Source organism: Acanthaster planci, linkage group LG07 (assembly GCF_054643075.1).
Source record: "Acanthaster planci isolate LZ-2023a linkage group LG07, COTS_SCS, whole genome shotgun sequence".
Taxonomy (NCBI): Eukaryota; Metazoa; Echinodermata; class Asteroidea; order Valvatida; family Acanthasteridae; genus Acanthaster; species Acanthaster planci.
The window spans coordinates 1,910,480-1,934,129 of record NC_141783.1 but is presented as its reverse complement, the minus strand read 5'-3'; the positions used below and the strand labels follow the sequence as shown (position 1 = coordinate 1,934,129).

Sequence of the window (23,650 nt, the reverse complement as noted above, 5' to 3'; positions counted from 1 at the left end):
TGACGTATTATGAAGATTGAAAATAAAATGAGACACAAAAGTCTATTTCGAAAAGAGCAGCGAGAAATACTTTAAAATAGCTTATGGGTCCAAAATTGTCATTCTTTTGTCATTTTGGGCAACATACTGCATGTAAAAATCAAATATTTAAAAATAATTTTTGTGTAATTCTTGTCCAGGTTGAAACATCTAACAAGTCTGTGTCTCGAAAGGTACAATGTATGAAGTTAAACTGGTAGGTGTAGCTTTAAATAATGTTCGGATGCTTGTGACTTACATGCCCTTATTGAGTGGCTTTAGTCTTGATCTGACTGCCTTGAAGTCTGGTCTCCGCTCTGGGACCTCATCCCAGCTCTCCTGCATGATATGAATGACACAGTCGGAACACTCCTCTATCTCATTCACATTAGGCCTGAAGGGCTGCGTGATGTCCAGTGGGTAGGTCACCCTGTCTACAATCTCTGTACATACATTGCGTGAGAGACAGCATGTTAAACACCATAAGAAATGTACATGTATGGTTCCCTGTGAGGGCACGCATACCATGACAGTTGTGTGCAAGTCTCTTTATTATCAGTTTTTATTGCTGATGAGGGTGCTGCATAGAGGTCGTAGTCTAGAGCCCAATTTCATGGCGCTGCTAAGCACGTGATTTCACACAAACAGAGGCTCCGTGTACAAATTTCATGAAGACCGTAAGCAGTAAGCACAGCATAAGACACACTTACTGGAGGGAAAGAAAATTGTTTAACACAGTGACAAAACTGTGGAAACTTCTATGAGTGCACAAGCACAACCACACCAATGCTGATATGATGTGCTCATGGGCATCTACCGGTGGGGGACGGGGGGACATGTCCCCCCATTTTTTTCAAGGGGGGGGGCACTATATCAATTGCCCCCCCTTCTTCCAAAACCTAAATATAAATGTATACTTTGCAAAAGCATTTGTTAAAGAGGCTGGCTAATCTGGCTAGTCAGACTTTGTCTCAGATCACACCACAAAGCACCTATACTCCAAAATTTTCCAGGGCCCTTCAGCGGGCCCTGGACCCTATGCAGCTCAGGGCTTTCTGCTTTGTGCTCACATTTGTTCTGATCAGGGCTATACCCCCCAATTTTCAAAACGGATTGATGCCCAGGGAAGTGCTATATGATTCCCTCAACTTTTTGTTATATAGTAAGCATGGATTTTCTATTAACAGTCGAACAGTGTCATGAATTTTCACCCAGGTGTGAGCAGTATTTCCGCTGAAAATGGAAGACATCATATGCCCGTGCAAAGCTAATCACTGATTCCAAAGCACACAAAGGCCTCAACATCAGGTGTCCCTTGAATCAGAATTATACATGTATTTGAAGCAGTGCTAGTCTTTCTCATATTTATACACTAGCCAAGAATCTTACCCCTTGGACTGAGTGGACAATTTCCATAAGGCCCATTGCGTAAAATGATCTCAAATAGAAGAATGCCAAAGGCATAGACATCTGCCTTCTGTGTTCCAAATGGGGGTGCACATGGATCTCGTAGCAGCTCAGGTGACTTCCATAGTAAGCCTGTTGACAACGCATCGATACAGGGTGTAAATATGTGTACAAGGAACACTGGAATAAATAGGCGAAGCTAACTTACCAGATGTTGGTAATTGTTAGTGTAAAAGTTGATCAACTGTCAGTTCCTAAAGATTTACCCAATGGTTGGACACCTTATGACCAGAAATAGGGAAGTTTTTATTAAAACCCATTTAGGGCAAAACCTTGACCAAAAAATGCCAACTTTTCATTTCCAGTGTGGACACTGTGCATAAGCAGTTTTGTGTCAAATTTGCATCAAATAAACAAGATGGAGCTATGAGCAAAATGGACGAGGGAACATTGGTTAGCTGAGGGTTATTTATTATTCTGTAAACCGCATTAGTTTGCTTAAAAATGACCCGGTGTTGTCACAAAGCCAGAGTCCCAGTTCCTATTGCAACTTATTTTGCTCTGACAACAGTGTGACCAACCTTGGTGGCTTGGGTAGCTTGGTGTGTGTGTGTGGGGGGGGGGCTGAGGAGATGTAATCCATGAATGTGACATCTGGGGTCATGTTAATGAGACATCAGGTAGATATTACTGTGTATTGGCAGGATACATCAGACACAAGTTGGCACTGTTTATGGTATCCTCTTTTGCTGACAGTTACTTCACACAAATTGTGTCCTCAGTGCAATCGACCATTATACATGTACAAATGAAAGCTAAGGACATCCTTCCATAGAAACAGTGGCAAACTAGCAAAGCATACTTTCATAGTAGGCATGCTCTCCCAATTCGGTCAGTTGCTGGTTGGGCCTGAAACGCCACAGTCCAAAGTCACAAATTTTGACTACCCATCTGCTGTCCACCAGGCAGTTTGATGACTTCAGGTTACCGTGTGTGTGGATTTCCGAGGAATGAAGGTACAGCATTCCCTGTATTTCCAAAGTACAGGTGAAAAATGAAAGCACAGTCACAATTTCTGTGGAGCCATTGTGGAGTAGTTAAAATTATCGTACAACAGACAACCGCAGTTCTTAGACTTTAGTGCTATGAGTCAAACAACTACTCAGCAAGCTCAGCAGGTGAACTGAGAGCAGCATGTCCCATGATGGGGCTGCTAAACTGAGAATCTGTCTTGCCCCCTGTCTTCTCTGGTTTTTGTCTTCAATTTCCGACTCCACTAAACCCAACTACTCTCAGTAGAGTAGGGATGGGGAGGGAAAGAGAGAATCAGCCCCCTTTTTAAGGATCACTATGAAGCACTTTTTGTAGAGCTGCATGAGCCTTCATTACTTGTTTTGTTGAAGTCTTCCTCGTGTTATTTATGAGACAGGATTTTATATCAACCAAGTATCATTCTTGCTCAGTGTCCAGTGTGAATACACTCAAGCTGTGCAGAATTTTGGAAAAGCTTATGTATGAACAGTGAATTTCAAATGTCAATATCAGTAAAATAAAAACCCTTTGTTACATTTCATTGAAACTGCAAATGAACTAAACATGGATGTCTGAAATTCTAATCACAGTGTGATTAGAAGTTTTAAAAGGCCTGTTCCAAGGTTCTGCTGAAATTATGGATGGCTCTATTTACCTTTATGATATCTCCTACTATTGATGCCACAAACATGTTGTCTAGTTTTACCTCATCATTAGCAAGAATATCCTGTTGGAAGGAAAAGTCTATTTAATAGCATTTGGGTTAGGGGAGCCATTATAACAAGATAAAGGACAACATTGGTGATAACTCGTCAGTGCCTGTTGACTTCCTGAATTGCTGAAACTGAACCTTTCTGTTATAGCATAATCACTGTGGTTAGGTGAGAAAGAACACTTTCCATTTTAATAGAAATTTGTGTCATTGATGAAATCCAGGATCACCGCCAGTGCTCCTTCTCCTGCCGTTGGCCAGGACTCTGAGAAAGGAAACATACTTAAAGCACAGTTACTCACAAGCCTGAAAACCCAGGGAGAGATGAAAGATAAATGTTCAATTTATAATTGAGGTGGGAAGAAACTTGGAAATTGTGCTTGAAGAAACCTGTAGAGAAGGTTAATTTGATGCAGGATAATCCCTTTGTCAGCCTGGGGAGGATTGAAACCCTCATGAAATCTTGTGTGTAAATTCTGAGAACAGACTCAGATCAAGCCCATTCAGTCACCTTTGAAACCATGTTTTGTCCTTATTTACAAATACATAACAGTGGCTGAAACAAAATACATCTCTTTCTTATGGTCTGCATGCTGCTCAATTTTGCTGCGGCTAACCGGGCTCCATGCAAAAACATTAAGCTCAACCGTACTGACATTCGATATCTCATTGGTTAAATGGTAATGGACAAAAAAATACATACCTGCAAACTTCCTTTCTGACAGTATTCAGATATAATGCAAATGTTAGGTGAGTCTATACAGGCACCGATGAACTGATTCAAATGAGGATGTCGAATATCCCGCATCTGAGAATATAAGACGATAAAGGCAATATAGCTCTACAACTGATGTATTGCATTATATTTGAACACCTAGTTTGCATTCTTTGCATTGTAAACAGAAGTAGGCAAAACACAAACCATGTCATATGAAAACTAAATTTCCAGGAAACTCTTCACAGTCCTTTGTTGCTCTAGAAACTTACATGTAAACCCCAGTTATGCATTCCATTGCTCACAAATACTTGATCTTTATGTATCAGTTAAGTATCAGGTCATTTGGATTAGGAAGATGAATCTTAGAATAAATCTGGGAAGTTACCACATAAGAACTTACTATTTTCAGCTCTTTCTTCATGGAACGACTAACGTCAATGTGCTGCTTAAATATCTTCTTGACAGCTACCACAGCACCCTTGTAGTTGCCAACATTGGTGAAAATCTGACCCCTCAAGCCATCACCGGATGCCCGGCTTTCTGTTGTCATGATGCTCACCTGGAGTGTCATAAATAACAAATTAAAGGGATTTGAAATTTAAGCGGGACCAAGAGAGGGCGCAACTTTCCCAGCAATAGAGGCTCCTTTGGTTGGAGCTGCACTTTGCTGATTCACAACTACATGTACATGTAGCTATGAAATGCACGCTACCAACAAAATGAATGCCCCCCACCAACATGACTCTTTTTCAACCGATGAGGGGGAGGTACTGCACAAGGCGGCTACGGGGTTGAAATGTTAACTTAAAATGTATAATTACTGCAGTGGATGGCTACAGCAAGAAAGAATTTCTATGGTTAGTGCTGTAGTTCTGAGCTGGCCATTCCTTTGCTGATACCCTTGTTCGGAACTTTTTCCTGCAGGGCAAACGTGTAAATTTAAGAGGTAAACAGGAATCTACAGCGTAATGGATATGACACCGATGAAACAGCTGTGAATCCTAAGGTAAGCCCTACCTTTTATTCTGCTGATCATCATTTTAAGGCCAAGAGTGGGAACATGGATTTTCCTTGTGGTGATACATGCACTTGATTAACTTAAAGTACTCACTGGTAACTTTGCAGATTATGTATCCCACAAATCATTCTGAGTGTCACCCTTGACTCTCAATGGCGTGCGTGAATGGGTTGCTTGTCTGGGGCACTATTTGTGTACAGAGTGGGCAAACATTTTTTATGGGTAGCTTATACAATTCAATTTGAACAGCTAATAAGTCAAGTAATTGGTAAAAATGTGACCTTTTTACGTACCCGGCTTCCCATCGTTGTTGTAGAACCATCCTGACCTTTGAACTTGATCTCATTGTAGTCAATCCTCCAGAGGAGACTTGCCAACTCTTGCTCGTACTTCCACACTCTGTTGGAGACACATGCAAACATTTTTATAATGCTTCCTCTAAAGGGCCTTTTACTCTTCTTCATGAGAATCAGTTACGCTGCTGTAGTCATGACTTTACATTTGAGCTGACTTAAAAAAGTTGTTGAAATACAGCGATTTCTTGGAAGAGTTTAAGTGCAGGGTAAACGTTTGTATATAGCATCTCCTACGAAATAATAATCGAACTACTGTTTTGTCAGAGTACGGTGATTGGTTCTAAAAAATTTAGCTATTACAAAAATCGCTTTTTGTATAGTAATTTTGAAGTGGACCAAAGATCCCATGCTCAGTGGTCAGTCGGTCAATACTTAAATATTGATATGCTTGAAAATCTAACGTTTCCACCGGAGGGTAAAAAGAATCAGTTATCTGAGTGACACAAGAGCTAATCTTAAGGGAGGCTACAAAACGTATTAAGGATCCAAAATAGTTAAAATAACTGTGTTTGTTAACTAAATACTCAAAAGTACGGCGAGTAAACCGCCCTTTTCCTTGGTATAAATTGTCAGTCCTAAGCATGCACAGGTTACTGTTGTGAAGTGATGTGTGTGATGAAATATCTTTGAAGGTCACTGTCACGAAAGGCCATGACAATGGGCTTTCCCCTTTTAAGCAGTCGGAAAGTTACATATTTACCTGTGAATAGCGGCTGCAATGACAATGGCTATCAAAAGCATGCTGCCCAAGACAATCCCGGCTATTTGTGCGGGCTGGAGGACTTCGTCCTTTGGTTGACAGTACTCACGGAAAAAGCCACACCTTGGCCGGTCTAGAGGTGGCTTGCCGCTCACCCAACTAATCTCTCTTTCCTTCCGAAGCTTCAAAGTCTGTGAGATATTAAAATGAATTCATCGGGAGGTTGGCCCAATTACAACATGGACGACAATTGCAGTAACAGAACTATACGACCCTGGGATCTGTTTTTGTCAATTGTCATACTCCTGGTCGTGGTCAAGCTGTAGCTTTTGAAGTCAAGAAAGGCATGGTTAAGGGCGTTGACGGTAAACCGCTTGCAACTGCATAGACCTAGTAGTTGCAAATTTGTCCTGTTTCGGAACAGATGATTTTTGACGGAAAATGATGTTTAGCGATTTCCGGTTGAGTAGGATCATAGCCACAAAAGCGTTCGCGCATGTCTATGCTCCTTTTGGATGAAATGTTTAATTTCGATGTAGCCTACGGAGTGGACAAATGCGGGTTTATTTTGTCTTCGCGGGACGGAAATAATAGTGAACAAACACACTTGGTACATGTAAGGTGCACCACATTCACGTCATTAAAATAGGTTATTTTTATCCTGCAGAAAAACATTTTAGTCAAGAGAGGACAGGTTTCACAGACCATATTACTCACCAAATGTGTCTCGTTGTTTGACGCATTGTATTGGAAGTTACCAACACCCTGTATCTTGTAGTAGTAATCACCTTTACCCGCGGTTTTGTTTTGCTCCAGTGCATACAGAGAAACATTCATGAGAGCGTTTCCATTCTGGTCAATGGTACGCTGCATTCCCATTATACCTAGCATGGAAACGACAGAAAAGTTCAAATTTTTATCCAGAAAGTGCAAGTAGTATCGACACAATGACAATATTGTACTCTCCAGTCTACGCATGGTGTTGCGGTGATGATTTTCGAACTGTTGTAAAGGAAGCAGAATAATCACACAATTATTTTGCTGGATGTTTTGATCACATTTGAAGCAAGATATGGGACGGAGAGAACCCCCCCGGCCTTTGTGTTCGTCATTGTTTGATCGGAATCTCAGGAATTCTTTACAGAATTCTAGGGGGGATGTGTCAGGTAACAATTGTCTACATTGTGTATAGGATTGGACAGGCGTCCCATATCTTGCCTGGTATATTTGATCAAGCAGTGTTTAACACTGGTGTTTGTCCTATCACTCCGTATACACACAGACTGGGAAAATGATTCTCACTTTGATACGTTCCGCGATCGATTATCTCTCGGATGATCTCGACACCGTCGTCAACTTCACCCCCTTTGGCCAATGTAGAGTTCAGAGCATAAGCATACAGCATAACGGCATCATACAAAAATGGTGCCTCTTCACCAATCTGCAAGGGAAAATTAACGTACTAACGATAGCGGTAAAATGAAAACTTCTTCACAAAACCTTCTTTGCTTTAGGTTTTATTGGAATTAAGCACAAGCAAGGTCCATAAGCGTGTCCTACGTTATTTAGGTCAAACAATTCTGAAATACAGATTGCTCCCAAAGTTTTTTTTTCGGGGAACTAAAAGCACTAAGACCTGCGAATCAGGGTTGGTAATTTTACTTTTTCTAAAAAATCAGATTTTTCACGATTTAAATCACACTTTTTGATATAATCGTTTCTTTTTTAATTTTTTTAAAAATTGGACACAAGTCAGCTAGAATGATTCATTCCAAAGCAAGCAGATTAACTGCAAGTGTGTTAATTTTCTTTTCTTAAATTTGTTACAAAATGAAGCAAATTTGGGTTGGAATTAGCAATTTAAACCAAGTAATTTGATTAAAATCACAAACCACCTCAAATATTGTCTAAGCTCGGGTGAAATGCATGCAGTATAGCACCTGTTGGTGCACACACCCGTACAGAAGACAGTCCCTTCGGAGACACAGTCACATAGAGTGCTTACGTGTGCCAGGTTTTAAACCGAACTCTAAGTTTTGACAAAACTAGAGTTCACAAGAATTTTGTCAACAAAGTACTCGCACCTAATAGCCAATGAGTGAAAAACATGCCATCAACCACATGTACATGTATTCATTTAACATGCGATACAGGTAAAGTATTTTGAACATACTTTACCACTCAGAAGTGGACACTTTAGATTCAGCGAATTATACAAATCGTGGTTATAAATCCTTTGCATGATTTTTACTGAATCCAAAAATCTGATTTATATCGCAACAAGTGGCCAGAATTGAAGTGTGACACGTGCATTCATACTTCTTAAAAAAACCAGGAACTGAAAGCCTCGCAGAGGGATTTGCTGTTTAAAATGTGAAAAAAATTACCAATTGGTTGAAAAACCAACCAACAACCAACCAACCGACCGACCAACCAACCAACCAACCAACCAACCAACCAACAACCAACCAACCGACCGATCAACCAACCGACCGACCAACCAACCAACCAACCAACCAACCAACCAACCAACCAACCAACCAACCAACCAACCAACAAACAAACAAACAAACAAACAAACACCCCAACAACCCAACAAACAAACAGTTTTTTTTTTCCAAAAAATTAAACTGTTGATTTAAATCAGTGATTAAAAATTCATTTGATTTAAATCGCGATATAAATCGGTGATTTAAATCAGCCAACCCTGCTGCAAATCGGCACAATCATCATTTTCTGGGCAATCACAGTATTCACACCGACAAATTGTGCTTTTTTGTTATGGTTTTTGAACTCACCACCATGTCTTCAGTGCTGAAGTCGGTGAGATTACTGTTGAAGGGGGGCTCCTGTAGATACGTCATTATATCGTCTTTAAACTGATCGTACGTTTCGTCATCAGGCGGCGTATGGAACAATATCAACACGTTCCTGTAGTACGCCAGAACCTCCGGACTAAAAAAACGCGAGTACGGATCTGGATATCAAGACAAAAATTGGGGAGGATCCGATTTGATTGAATTCGTTTTCATCGTGACAACTGTTGTTTGTTTCTAGTCCCATCTCAGTTCTCCTAATATGTAATAACTCATTCAGTTGCGATTCAAGTAGTATTTCAGAGGGATTTCTCCAGCACCTGCTGCTCACTTAGTATCGCGCTCAATTTCTTTACCCATGGTTTGAAACGCAACTTTCTACAAATAAAAAATACCTGTTCCACAAAGGCAGCTTCTATTTATTACTAGTATTTTCTAACAAACTTTCTTCAGGCTGGATACACTTTCATCTTGGCAACCATCATCCAAATGTATTTCATACTACAAAATTCCCAAAGGGTCACGATGCCATGTATGTAATTTGTTAAAACGTTTGAACACGTGTTGCTTGAAGAATTAATTTCAAGGATTCGATGGAGCCGAAAACTGAATACACATTTGTCGTACCTCCTTCGAGTGCCAGGAAGTCAGATTCAGTCGGTATGTTCACGTTGATGTAAACAATAACGTACTCTCCATTGTCTAAGAGTCCAAACTCATCCATCGCTTGGCAAAAGTGGTACAGCTCAAATGGTTTCCCCATGAAGAGATAAACTGTTAGAGAAAAGTCACACCGGTTAAACATATTTCAGTGTCATAAAACTAGTAGGTCTAGATGCAATATCTGACCTAACCATGCTTTGAAAAAGAGCTTTTTGACTTTTTTGGCAGTTGGTGGGCGTGTTGTCGACTCTTCTATGGAATTTCAGTTTTCTCAATTCCATCACAAAGAAAAAGCAAGTTTTCAAAATTTCTCGTGATAATTATTGTAAAACCCATTTTGCTACGACATCGCTGTACGAAACATCGATTAGTAATGTATTCAACCCAACCATAAACCGATATAGAATTGTAATCACTGAAAGAAAATTACCTCGCGTTTCCTTGTACGTCCTTTCGACGATCTTCAAGAGTCTCATATCGTCCTCATCGAGATACTCCCGCCAGTAGTTAGCCGTGTACTGCTCACTGTGGGACACGTTAATGTTCAGCTTAGGAAGACGCATCTTAAGATTCTCCATCACGGATAGGTCCTTGTTCGTGTCAGAACTGACCAGGGAGACCACGCTCCAGTTGAAGTGACGAAGTAACTGCATGACGGAGATAGTTACTGCTGTGTCTGTGGAGATGGTCCTCACGAACGTCTTGTAAACATCTTTGTCGCTGACCTCATAAGCTGTGCATTTCTGTGACACAAGGATGAAAAAAGGGATGTACAGTAAGTGAGACTTACTTGTCATGTTTGAAGCTAAGTTTACACTTTAAGAGAATGAGTTCAACCCCCCCCCCTGCTTCCAGTAACGCCACACTGAAAGTCAGGTACAGGGGTGAATGTTAATTCTGTAGGACGCCCTCTTGTGCCGTGTTTAATTCATATAAACTTTGCATTCGTCAGTTCAGTGTCTAGAACAGCGTTACATTTCTGACTTCAAAATCTTGACGGTCACAAGTGAACAACCACATTCTTTAACTATACAGTGATTTTTCCCTTTGTGTCTGTACGAACCGATTGTCGCCTTATCGTACGGATTTAATTCGTCGAATGGAAACGGCTATATTTTGTGCTTTCTAAAGATGTGGTGAATGTGCATTAAGCCTAAAGTTTCTTTTTCGGTTTGGGCTGGTATGTCATTGTGTCTTCCGTTGGTCATTCCACTGTCGTTGCGTTGGTCAGCAGAATGAACATGGCGGATTATCTTTCACCTGGTATCGATCGTGAGGGTAATGCTTGCTTTTCCGCAACGTACGGCTCTTTTACTGTTGACTTTGTGAATATGGTAAATTTGTAAATTAGAATCATGCGTTTCTTCTTCAATTGTTCATGTTGTATCGACTTTGTTCACTACAGACTTCTGCCCAAACGAGCAGTCACGTATTACAATCGCGCACAAATCGAGCACTTTGTCTTCAAATTTGAAGAGTAATTTGAAGACAGAGGTAAAGTTGCAGCGCAAGAAACCCGGCAAAAAGGCGGCTGGTCATGGAAGGTTAAGGTAGTGAGCATTAGTCATGCCTTGCAATGCAAAGCCAAGTTTGTAATCTAATAGGCTCACGCATGTTGATTATCGTCACTCAACATTAATATGGGGATGCACGGCAACCAGTAGTCATATTCGTCGTCAAACATCAGCTAAAAGCACTTAGTCATTTTGCCGCCCCCCGCCTGCTCTTGCTTGTGGTGGAATTTGACGTGAACACTCGCGATGCATTTGTCCTTAATGGTAATGACAACATTGTTGATAATACCTGTTGAACATCTACCTTTGGAATCAATCTGGCTCGTCCCCATTCTATGAATATTAATATCGATCAACATATTTCGTGGGCAGCACTCGGGTACCAGTCTGCACAGTTGTTGTTATGATGATATACATTAACTGCCTGGCGTCCATAATGATTAATTTTGTGCCGCGAACCGTGAGCCCCTGTCGCTGAAAACAATTGAGAAAGGCGCAGGGTTTAGATTTTCTAGTGCCAATAACGCCAACAGTGGCATAGAATTAAGATCTAAAGAAAAATATAAAAAGAATTAATTTAATCAAATACAGTAATAATTAAAGCGATAAAATATAAAATAAAACACAATTTGGAATGTAAAGTAAATTGAAGAGTGCAACTGCATTGGGTTACCTGTTCCAGATTAATTATAAAAATCAGTGTAGCAGCTCTATTTACAAATAGCTCATTTAGGAGACATTTTGTGGTAATTTTTTCAGCATTAGGGAGACATCGGCTCTAAGGGGGACATATCAGTGTTTCCCTATTTTCAAACTACCAGAAGGAGGCCGAATTTTTTGATAGATGATAGATTAGGGGCTAATATGAAAACATACAAAGTTTGGTTCAGATCAGATTAGGGAGTATAGAATAATGGGACAGTAAAGTTGGAAAAAAATTGTGCACGTTCTTATGGCAAGGTCTCCCTAATGAATCATTAGCGGTAATTATTATTTATCTTCGGTGCAGATGTCGAAAAAAAGTCAAAACATCGCGAAAATGTAATAAGCCATACAAACATATGAGAGGATAGGCTCACGTCAAGTGGTAGGAAGTCAAGCGGAGAACCGAGAAAGGAAAAGAAAGATACCCATCGAATTATATATATAGGAAGGGAAAAGAGTCATTTCCATTTCCTTAATTTTTTTGTAATGTGCTGGTGACACAAATCGAAGTAGTAAATGACGGGTGTATAAATTTCATGGTGCGACCGAAAAATGACTTTTTAGGAAGCAATCTAAAAAGACAAATCGAAATCATTTTCATATTTTGTCAAACTATACCTTTTCTAACGTGTTACAAGCTGTACAGTTTTCTTCTCTAATGCGTCTGAGTCAGTCTTTATCAGTTAAGAACTCGAGTGTGGTGCATATCGCGCGCATTGGAAAGGTGGTATGTGGCGATTTTCCAGGTAGCAAATGAATTTGTCATACGATTTTTGTGCTGTTAAGTGTGTCTGTACAATGCCTTACTTGGAAATCTACGGGTAGAATAGATATCCAAGGTTACAAAAATATATAGTTTAGTGTCTCTTCAAGTTTCTTTCATCCACCAAAGTCTTTATCTTCCAGATGAACAGTTGAACATGGAAGATCTCTGGAGATAAATACCGGAACGATAATATCGATGTGGCATGCAGAGCTGTGTGTGTATACTCTTGGTCGGTGCTGTTTGCTTTCTGACGTTCATTAATGGACGGGCGTTGTTTGATTAAAATTCCCCGCGGTACCCCTCACTGAAGATCAAAGTTGCACGGGCGTGCCGAGCTGGTTGTCGTCCCTTCCAAAAACAGGCCGTATTCCAAAGTATTGATGCAATTCGGCACGCAACGCGGGGTCGGGTCTAATTGTTTAACCAGTGTTTATGAACCGTGCGGGGAATCCTGAAATGTCTTAAGGCCGCGAGATGCGCCCTTAATGCCGGAATTTATGACTGCTTCAAAACGTAAATGGGTAGGTAAAAGAATTCTGGAATGTGAAATAGGGCATAATGTAACTTGGGCGAACAGGGGGTTTAAAGGGTAAATTAATTCCGTGGGGAATAATGTAACTTTTTGGATAAGGATTGTAAACCATCTTTGCTTTGCGATTTATGGCAGAGAATGAAACTAACTCTAAGGACACATTACCGGGCTTTTAGAGCTCCCTTTCAAATCGTAAGACGGACATAAACGATATCTTTGTACTTTTATATACTTTCAAAAGGGTTGTATATCCAACTAAGTACATGTGCATTAATTCCATTTCCATTTCACAGCGTATTTATACGTCAGTTATAACTCGGTATCAATTACTCATTCAGAAATGATTGAATATTTTCTCCATTAAGTCCAGCATCAACATGTACGCTCTCCGTTAAACCTCAGAAGCGGGCGCTTATCTGGTGGGGAGCAAGGTTCAAAACCCACAACTTCCCGCCCTTTAATGAGATCACAACCATAAAGAATGAAACTTTATCCGGAGCGGCACAGGGAATCACGAGGGAACAGGACACTGAGCTTGCCAATAGGGACCAAGAAAAAAAATTATCGTTAAGAATGAAAAACAACCTTTAATGGAAATTGCCTCTTCCGTGGGACACGAAGGAGCCAGGCGAAACGGGTTGATATCGACGAAAAGTCGGGCGGGGAAACGATATACGATCAGCCCTGTCAAATTAGACACGATCAGGAAGTATCAGCGCTGCCTGGAACATAAGGCAGGGAAGCACCGGTCAATACCTGAGGCCAGGGGTTCGATGTGAATAGACTGCGTACGATATCGCGGTGTTGGCACAATGCTTTGGTACGGACACTTGTCGGGCCGGTGCAGCTCGTGTCCTCTACGACGTTACAGTTGAAAAGCAAGCCTCCGCGGGGATGAATGGCTCAACGATACGCGACCCGAAGACGCAATGGCACGTCCATAGTTTAAATGTTTAGGCCGGTGATCGCGGGTTCACTACTCCCTTTCACGGTGAAGATCCAACGTCTTCACCGTTATATTCAGTGGTCAACGGAGACCTAAGCGTTCGGAATGTAGTATAGCTTTAATGACTTAAGGGATTTTGTGGCAACGAATTCCTCACAACACATGTAAGGAAAGCAGTCACTGAAAAAGGGCTTTGTATCGATTCTCACTTGTATCTGCCTAACATAGCCGCCCACACATCCTCCGAATTGGCGAAGAAATAGAGCGCACAAGTTGATGTAACTTGGGGTGCATGGACTCACCATTGGTAAACAGACTATAAAAACAACTAAACATTGACGCAAAGTTCAATTACTTCAGCGGATCCATGAAGTAAATTGTTCATGGACGTGATGAGAAAGCCGTAGAGACAAATGCAGTTGCCTTCATGAGTCCTTCAAAAACTGTGGACAAAATCATCATCGTGTTTCAAGTGTGCCGCCGGGTGTAAACATCAGATACTCCCATTCCTATTTGGTCGTGTAATTGTCAAACATTGCGAATGGCAAGTCCTCGAGTTTGGACAGACGACGCGAGCATTATAGCCGTCGTCGAGTGGAAAGCGTTGAACGTGTTTGCTGTTCCCCTCCATAGATACATCGCAAGTAGACAAACCAAAGAAGAGTTCTAAACGTGAGGACGTTTCCCGTTATTCATTTCAAAGTACTTTGATAATCTCGCGCTTGTTAAGTTGGGGGAAGTCTTTGAAGTTTTTGTTTGTAAAGGTAATTTGAACACCATGGATCAAAACGGTTTCTTCGGCGATATTAATACAAGAGAAGCATTTGGCTTAGTTCTATACTGGTATTATAGGTTATGAGCAAAGGTGGAAAATATTTGTATCCACCAGACGACTAGTGGGTGTGAACACAAAACTGATACCAAGGCGGCAAGATTATCAACCACGCGTATAACAGGGAAATATAGTCTGCTCCTCCAGACCCCGCAACTTCAGATGTGGTCCTTTATCGCTGAATCATCCGGGAGGACAGACAGCAAGCTCTTTTGTTCAATTCAATCAATCCCATGTCCAGTGTCCACCTGTAGGAGACTCTGCAAATAACTGCAGCGCCATAGAAACGCGCGTGGCGATTCTCTTCTTGATAATTTTCCAGGCCCCCGGAAATCCATTAATTCTGCCAGGGTCAAGTGTGGGGGCCTCTTTTGTCGGTAGTCCAGGGTGTCCGCGCCGTTCAAGGGAAGACCGCTGTTCAATCTCGCAAAAAGCCATCGGTAATGTTCCACCTGTCCTTGGAGGACACAAGTATAATTCATGTAAGGGAGTGAATCTGTTCATATTGATTGCGCACGCCTCACCGCGGACGGACTAGAGCGTTCATATAAATAGGAATATCAAGGAGCGCACACGTCACCCCTTCACTAGCAATTCAAAGGGGACTTTGAGGTAGATTCAGTCTTTAAAACCATGCGTTAATATCGGCAATGTGACACCAAGTGCCTCAAATCATGAGTGTGATGAAGAGGGTGCTTGGGCCGTCGGCTAGCAGCCAATCTATGTTTATGCACAGCATTTGGGAAGCATTCACGTTGCAGACTTCAGCGCTACACACTCAGGGGACCTCTCAGTTAAAGAATAAAAAAGAATCCCCAAAACGTCCACTGCAAACCGTGTAAAAAATGTACAATAACATAAGTAGATCCGTTGAGGGGTAAATTTAAATAGTGCACTGTTTGATGGGGGCCAACAGGATAATCATTGTATATCGCGACAACGTAAAACGCAAGATATAAAACCGCGGTAACAAAATAGATTGGACGACAGCTTAGCATTAAAACATAAATACAGAGCAACTGTTTTGCGAATCAAGCCGAAAACAAGGAAGTGTGAAAGTATGGCAGTTATTGAATTGGCAGTGATGAATGGAGATGCCGCACTAATAAGAGATGGCACTTTGCTGGCTTCTCGTCGGATGTCATCCGTGATCTGTTAATAAAGTTCAATCACAAATATTATGTACTCCTAAAAAGAAAACCCTTGCCATCATCGTCAGTGTGAAAAAAAGTCCAGGGATGAGATGACAAAGTGAAGACGCTAGCTGCGGTATTAAATGGGTCACGCTCAAGTGCTTATTGTATTACACTTGGACTGCGCCTGGCTGATTGAAGTCCCACCAGGAGCTTTCAGGCTCCCTACGGCTAAACCACGGCTAGCGTCGAGTGACCAGGTCCCCGTTAATTGCATCCTCCCACCACCAGACTCGACTGGGATTAGACTTCGAAATTGTGTATTCAGAACGACTCTTTATTAACAGAGAAAGAGAGAGAGAGAGAGACCTTTTTTTCAGCTCGCATTAAGTTCAGCAAAGAAATAAACGAGGATGCACACTGAAAAAGGTGGGACGGTCGTCGTCTGGACTGTGATTGCTGGGAGGGCCAAGTTCTTCAGATTTCTCTTGAGATTCATTGAATGCAGCTAATAAACACCTGTTGTGAATAGGCACCTGGTGCGAGGCACGCATGGCAATTGTTCCCGTTGCTGTTTCTCATTTCACCGCCTTGATTACCAGTTTCTTCAAAACATCAAAATTGTCTCGAAAAAAAAAGTACCTCATAAGACGAGAGCCCGGTGAGGCTTTGCAGTCGAGGAAACGAATCTCTAAAGAAAACAGCGGCAAGTCCCCGGCTTATGAGCAATAATAAAGAACGAAGGAAGTTCCTAGGAGCGAACGCAATCTCCGCATAACCCCCCTGATGGCTGTCGAGACGGTGGGCGAAGATGTAATTAACACGTGATCCTGATTGGGTCTTGTTGATGATGTGTTTTTTATTGGGGAAGTTGCGGTCGGTTGTTATTTCTTGAGAGTTTCTAAAGCAGGCACAGGCTACCCTCGATCGTGTAAAAACACCTTTTAAACATAGTCGTGCTTTATAAGAAAGGAGACTCCAACGTAAATACGACCGGAGGAAACGCTGGTATCTCGGAAAACACTTACAAATGACATTGTCGATGAGTTTCGGGATTGCCACCAACGCCCTGTTCAGCGGAAAAGCGATACGTATTACATTTCCAACGAAGTATAAGTTAGCACTGAAGTTGTGCATTTGCACAAAAAAAATTGAACTGAGCTTAGGGCCTACTGTTCAACATTTCAAAGTCCTCTTCTCACGTTCTTGATGTTTGAACTTGTCAGTTTGCATTTATTTAAATTCACGCAACCTTCAACCTATGTTGACAACCACTAACAAAAAGTAGCGGTCATTTACGCCAAATTTACAGCTAAAGATAACATGCTGTCTTGTCATATATTTTCAAAATAATTCCATGACCTAAAATACTACTGGACTGCTGTATATTTGTAGTGGATGATGGCTGCTGTTTCCCTGCGACGCTTCGTTGACGGTCTAAATCTGAATTGAGCCCCCGAAAATATAGCCTTTAAACGGTGGAAGCGGTATAGAAATCAGCTTAAACTGGGTCCCAACCTTTGGGCGCATCCTGCTTTCGTCGTCGTCATGTTTTTTTTTCAATTGCTGGTGCGTTCGCCAAATCCAAGTGGAAAACAGTGCAAATAAAAATCGGAGAAATGTCACGAACGCCCCTGCGAATGTAAACCGAGAGGGTTTCCCGAAGGCGTGGTGCGATTGCTTCCACCGACTGCCGCTCAAGGAGATTATTGCTAAGATTTTCTGTCCCGGTAATCCGCCCGAGCCTCAGCCGTCGCCGTCACGTAGAAAGCAGACGGCTGATGTGTTGACGACGCGTTAATGATGTCTGCGGCAGTCAAAACGGAGTGCTGTATATACAAGTACGCCTACTCCTTTTATTTGCAGTGTCTTGCTTGTAGCCTCTGAGTGCCCCTTGCAGAATGTTCTTCGTAATGCAGTTTGGCGTTTCGAACGTTAAACGAGGGACAAAAATGCTCGTATCCGTCATTTTGATAGCATTTCCATCTGTTGGCTTCGATGCGGTTCACTTATAAAAGAAATCATGAAAATTGAGAGCTGCTACTTTTGCAGCACGATTCAAGTTTGTTGAAACGGGCTAAAAGTGCTTATACATTTAAGTGGATAACATTTAGGGAGTTGTTGACGCGCAAAAGTTCCACTTGATTCCAAGACCTTGATACTGTACCGGTATAACAGCTCTCGTTTGGCAGTTCTGTATGCTCATTCATACATCCATAGTATCCGGTAACTATAATTTTAAAAATATTCTTCAAACAAGAACTCAGGCTTTACAAAGGAAGGCATTTTCCGAATAAAACTCTAACTCTAACTATTGCCGGCCGACGTTGACTTGCAAACCAGACATCTGGGGTCATTCACAAAATGCAGAATTACGTTCACAGAACTTAACCGAAATAGTTTTCAGGATTTTTCAGAATTTAAGTGTACTAAGTTGCAAGCGCAACATGCCAAAATGTGTAACAAAATCACAGTGTTGGTATCACTGGCTGTGCAAACCAAAGCAACTCATAAATATAAAGTAATAAAAGAAAAATATAAAATATACATAAATAACCAAAAAATGCCGTTTATTATGAAAGCCATCACGAACTTCAACCTGTCATAACCAGCTAAGCCGACTTAAGTATGCGCAAACCAGCCGGGCGACACCACTCATCTTGTTGCTTAATTTCACGGCCGGCGGCAGGTGCAATTCTTCTGTCTTTTTTTTTAAAGCACCGACTAACTACCAGCCTGGAACTAGTCGCCAGCTAACTCCGGTAGAAGAGCCCGAAGGAATACTGCCATCTTAATTGCAGTCATGCGTCAAGAATTCCACACTCCCAGCAATAAAACCCATATTTCCCAAGTGAAATGAAACTCATTTTCCAAGGGATGCGCCGATGACAGCAGATCGGATGTAATAACCAATCTTATCCTTTGTCACAACAAGATAAATGTCCATGGAAAGTTATCCTCAAGCAGCTTTTTTGTTTCATCTGGTGACAATGTATCTCTTTCGGAGCCCTATAGTTGTAAAGACTCCGTAAGCGCATTAAAGTTTAATGTTTCCTGCAAAGGCCAGTGAAAGATGTTCGTAAATCGACAAAAAGAAATAGAATAGTAAGCGGCCAAGAGTTTGTAAACAAAGACCAAATCAAAACAGCTCTTGGGACGAACAATTCTGCAAACTCTCCGACTTGAAAAAAAAGCGCTTGACCGTACTTTAGGGTCAACGTCATCATCACCAACATCGTCATCATCTGTCGTGATTAATGTTCATGGAAATGGCAACGGCATGGTTGTGAAAATTTCTTTCATACCCCGGGCCCTGTATGTGACAGATGGAAACAGTATTACTTGCTTATCTGACTGTTGCGTCAAACAATACTTCTGCTTAACTACACCTCCAAGCAGTGGTAACGAAGTCCTTCGATGTAATTTTTAAAAGGAATGTCACTGTATAGTTAAAACATGTTGTAAAGTCAAATTCAAGTTACATGTTGGATGTTGACCTGGATCGGGGAATTATGTGAGGACTGCTTCGGGCGAACTGAATGCAATCTTGTCATTTCCAAGATGATTCCCAAGACAGGGGTCGGAGCAATGTCTTAAGCCCTCTCCAATTCACAGGCGACTAAAGTACGCATGGCAGACACGCATGCCTGACATCATTTTCTGCGTGAAGTCTAATTTCTGCTGGTAAAGCCTAATGGTTCCAGACGACTTAAGATTCGTCTTGTTTAAAAAGCATTTGTAATTGCGAATCCTTCAAGGGGAAGATATTCTTACATTAGACGTTCTGGTATGTTCAGCGTCTTTTCTGGAATGGAAAGGGCATTGCTAATGACAATCAGGAACTACATTTCGTTTTTACAGTAATCTGTGCGTATTTGTTTACAAAGTAAAGTTAATGAGAAGTGGAATTTTTTTCGAAAGCTCTCGGACAAGCACAAAATATACGTCGGGTATGGGCAAAACCCGTAATTTAAAATTAGCATCTCCCAACGCAAGGTATACATCTTGAAAACTGAGCATCTTGTGATCAATGTTTGAACTGAAAAAAACTAAGTTACTTTGTGAAACGGACTGAATGTATTTTCAGTTAGTACTTATTAGTTATTAGTTAGACGAGAGACCGAATTCGGTTTTATTTATTCAAAAACCTAGAAGAATAACACAAAAAATATGTGGAAAAAGTTCACATTTTAGTCAGAATGTTCAAATTGAACCCCAGTGTAAACAACGACATCGATCCCACAGTTACATAAATAACAGCTGGGAGAAGTGCAAGGTTCGTGAAGTGAGCGGAAATTTTAGACTTTGTAGCAACAATTTATTTCAGCTTGCAAGCAAAGAGCTAACACTTGCAACAAACAAACGAACGACCAACCAACCAACTAACCAACCAACCAACCAACCAACCAACCAACCAACCAACCAACCAACCAACCAACCAACCAACCAACCAACCAACCAACCAACCAACCAACCAACCAATCAACAAACAAAAGTTAGACATTTTGTGCTCAGAATGAGTAATATAAGTAAGTCAGATCTCGATGACAAGACTGCTGGAAATTACGCACAAGTCTATGGCAGTGGCCGCGGCCAGTTGACATTCAGTCGTGTGTAATTTCTGGCCGTAGCCAGGTGATTCGGACACGGCCATATTAATTTACTCAACAGTGACTGACTTTTGGCCAATTTTGACGTATATTTGACTTATCTCTGACGTATAAATATTACTCAGGGGCCTGTCTGACTAATTCAAATTAATCATTGGCCTTTCTGACTAATTTAAATTGGTCATTTTAGGCATAGAGCTGGACTAACTGTTATTAGTCAAAATGACAGATTTTTGTTTAAAGTGGTATAATCTTTGATCATAAATACAAAAATAATACAAGGCCTACATTTGAAGTCGTTGTCACCATAATTTTTCAGTTGATTACTAAAATTTGAAATACCAATTTTGGGGAACGGAATAAATGTTAGTGCATATATTCCGTACTGCAGTTCTCAACAGAGTCATGTGAAAAAAGGTTACTGGTTGCCCGGCTTCATGCTGCACGCATAATCCGATAATCGTCCTGTAATCTTATGTGTCTTATTGTTCATGCCACACAAATCAATCCTCGAAGGTACATTTCGGTCGTGCAAGCCAGCGGGGACAGAGAAGTCGTGTCCACGGCAGAAAATAATGCCGTGCTAGAAGGAAAGGCTTATCTTTACCAAGTTACCATCTCGGGGTAATCGACAGAAAAACATGTAGAGCCATTACCTAAACCGCTTCTGCTATACTCACACTCAATGAAGGTCCTATGCATTAAACGGAAATGGAACAAAGTAATATACAAGGAAATAGAACAAAGTAATAAAGTAACAGGTTAAGAACTTGAACTGGTCCATGCGGGAATGCAGTGAGTTGTCAGAACCATTACTACTTGCTTGAATCATAGAGATGCTACAACATATCGCCATAGAAACTGAAAGCTGCTATCGTTGTCTCGAGACCATTAAAGTGAAACGAGAAACGGCGGATTGCCATTGTGCAGTCACGGTTGATAATGTTTTAGGCCTATACCGGTCAGGAAAATTACTAATGTACCAACACGCCTACGCCGGGAGACGCCTAGGAAACCGCAGCTATAGCGTCATGGCAGGAAAGATCAGAGCAGATCGTAATTTCTCGTCCATTCCATGGTGAATTGAATGGACAGGACATGGTGGGCTCTGTCTTCCGATATGAATCAGTCAGACCATTGACCCCTCGTAGGTTGGATACGGGATGTGTTGGAATAATCATGATGCGAAGCATCTTCGGGGTTTCTCGTTATCCTTGCGCTAGTAATATACCCTGAAGACCCGTCCTTAACGACGTCCGTCTCTGTGCGTGCATTCACTCGAAGCCCCAGATTTCCCCAATTTATCATGATGTAAACTCCACAGAAGTATTTTTTTTTTGGGGGGGGGGGAATAACACGTTTTCTTGCCGGAAAACCCTACCTCATATTGTAATTATTTACTAATATATCGAATAACACAATTCATCGAGTTGGAAAGCGTGTTTGTTGTTATACGCTTTCGTTTAATTAATACAATACACGAGTTTTTTTTCCCTCATAAAAAATACGCCTCCCTCAAGTTTTGGAGTCCAGTTTAAAACTGTTAAGGGCTGCCCTCTAGTGAATTCGACACCAGCTTCATTCAAAATTACCCCTTCCCACAGACTATCTGTTAAAACACCATTACCCCCAACCCTCTGTAATTGAGCTAAAAATCTCCCTAATTATGTAATTTGTCCTGTCTACAACAAAACATTTTAGTTTGGTAAGAAAACCGGAAGGCCGATATAGGGGACGCGCAGGAAGCACGTTAGTGATAAATAGCCATCAGTTGCTTGTGATATAGTGGTGCGCCCATCACGTGTACCATTGATTCGCTTTAGGTTAGAATCACAAAAACCCATTAACTCATCCAGCGCGAGACCAACCCGCGAGAGAGGGACTCGTGAGGGGCTGTTTCCTCTATCTCACCATAGCCCTGCCCCGAAAAAAACCGGGGAACTGCACTGGATGTCGAGGATTGACACCGCCTAACGTAGATTGAATTCTACCGAGATGATTGCCACGACTACTCAATCCAAAATGCGAATTGCAGTCGTATTAGTTCAGTTTCCGTGCCGCTTCCCTCAACTTTCTTGCCGTCTCTCTACCTGCGGCAATGCTTCACTGCTTGACACCTGCCACTCAGAGCATGTTGAGAGCTATATAAATTATATGGCTCGAAAGAAGAAAAGCCTTGTGGGAAGAACTGTGCTATCGATGTCGAGGCATATCATTGATGACAGACATTTTTAAACTGTTCGATCGGGATATTTTAATTACTGTTTTGATAAGATCTGCGTCCATCAGCAATAGTCCTCATTTTGCTGTATGTTGACAAACCGCCCTGGGATGTCATCCAAACAAGTTGTAAAAGCAGATGGACTGCATGATCGACAACAACAATGGATAGGAGTAGGAAGAAGGAAATTTTAGGCAAAGAAGAATAACAACACCAGACCTATACGAACAAGATGGAGACAAAAAACAGGAAGAAACAGGGATGCACAGGCCTTATTGCATACTCGAGGGCTGCATCTTACACTGGATTGGCTCAGCCAAGTGATGATCACAATGTTGATCGATGGTGGTGATTACGAACAATCGATATTTTGGCCTGTATGATAGCTTCTTTACAGAACGACAATAATATTTACAAAATCTAAAGTGACCATGTGAAGTAAAAACCATTAAAATACATTGCCGCGTTCATGTGTCTTGGGTGTTATCGACAGCTTGTCTGATATCGGCGGTGAAACGATGAAAACCTGGGTGCGTACATTTGCAGCTAAAAAGCAATAGAAACCCTTCATAACTGTAGTGATAAAAAGGCAATGGCGTCTGAGGTGTGTGGCACAGCGTATTCTCGAAAGGTTGCAACCTGTTTGTTTGTAGTATTACTACAAGCAAAACAGGTACCGGTAAAGGATGCAGACACTATGTCTTAGTATGCAGGTGTTTTCAGTCTTTTGGTTGTGGTAATGGAGCCTGATGAATTAGTAGCTTTTAAATGCACTTAATTTCAAATTTGCTGTCAGTCGACGCTGCGTCTTTGCAGCTGGGACATTTATCTCTCAGTAAGATCAGCATATGGTTTCTACAATGAAGCAAGAACACCTTAGTCGTATTCCAGAAGGACAACAGGCACAGTCAACCGCTGCTCGGACTTTTATCAGCCAAACGGGCAACGTTC

General features: G+C 41.4%; 1 protein-coding gene and 1 long non-coding RNA gene across 2 annotated transcripts in view; one reads left to right on the top strand and one right to left on the bottom strand.

Annotated features, from left to right (window-relative positions):
- LOC110979673 (speract receptor-like) overlaps positions 1–23,650 on the bottom strand; it is a 73,040-nt gene that overhangs the window by 11,094 nt on the left and 38,296 nt on the right. The window contains exons 2-14 of the mRNA XM_022235683.2: positions 9,871–10,183; positions 9,405–9,551; positions 8,760–8,938; positions 7,264–7,402; positions 6,679–6,845; positions 5,962–6,152; positions 5,199–5,304; positions 4,288–4,446; positions 3,873–3,977; positions 3,113–3,184; positions 2,288–2,453; positions 1,408–1,557; positions 278–461 (exon numbers count right to left, since the gene is read on the bottom strand). Of these exons, the coding sequence (XP_022091375.2) occupies positions 278–461; positions 1,408–1,557; positions 2,288–2,453; positions 3,113–3,184; positions 3,873–3,977; positions 4,288–4,446; positions 5,199–5,304; positions 5,962–6,152; positions 6,679–6,845; positions 7,264–7,402; positions 8,760–8,938; positions 9,405–9,551; positions 9,871–10,183 (2,078 nt within the window). The remainder of the gene's footprint in view (positions 1–277; positions 462–1,407; positions 1,558–2,287; positions 2,454–3,112; positions 3,185–3,872; positions 3,978–4,287; positions 4,447–5,198; positions 5,305–5,961; positions 6,153–6,678; positions 6,846–7,263; positions 7,403–8,759; positions 8,939–9,404; positions 9,552–9,870; positions 10,184–23,650) is intronic.
- LOC110979679 (uncharacterized) overlaps positions 4,812–23,650 on the top strand; it is a 79,078-nt gene continuing 60,239 nt past the window's right edge. Inside the window, exon 1 of the long non-coding RNA XR_015425865.1 lies at positions 4,812–4,893. This is a non-coding gene — a long non-coding RNA (uncharacterized LOC110979679). The remainder of the gene's footprint in view (positions 4,894–23,650) is intronic.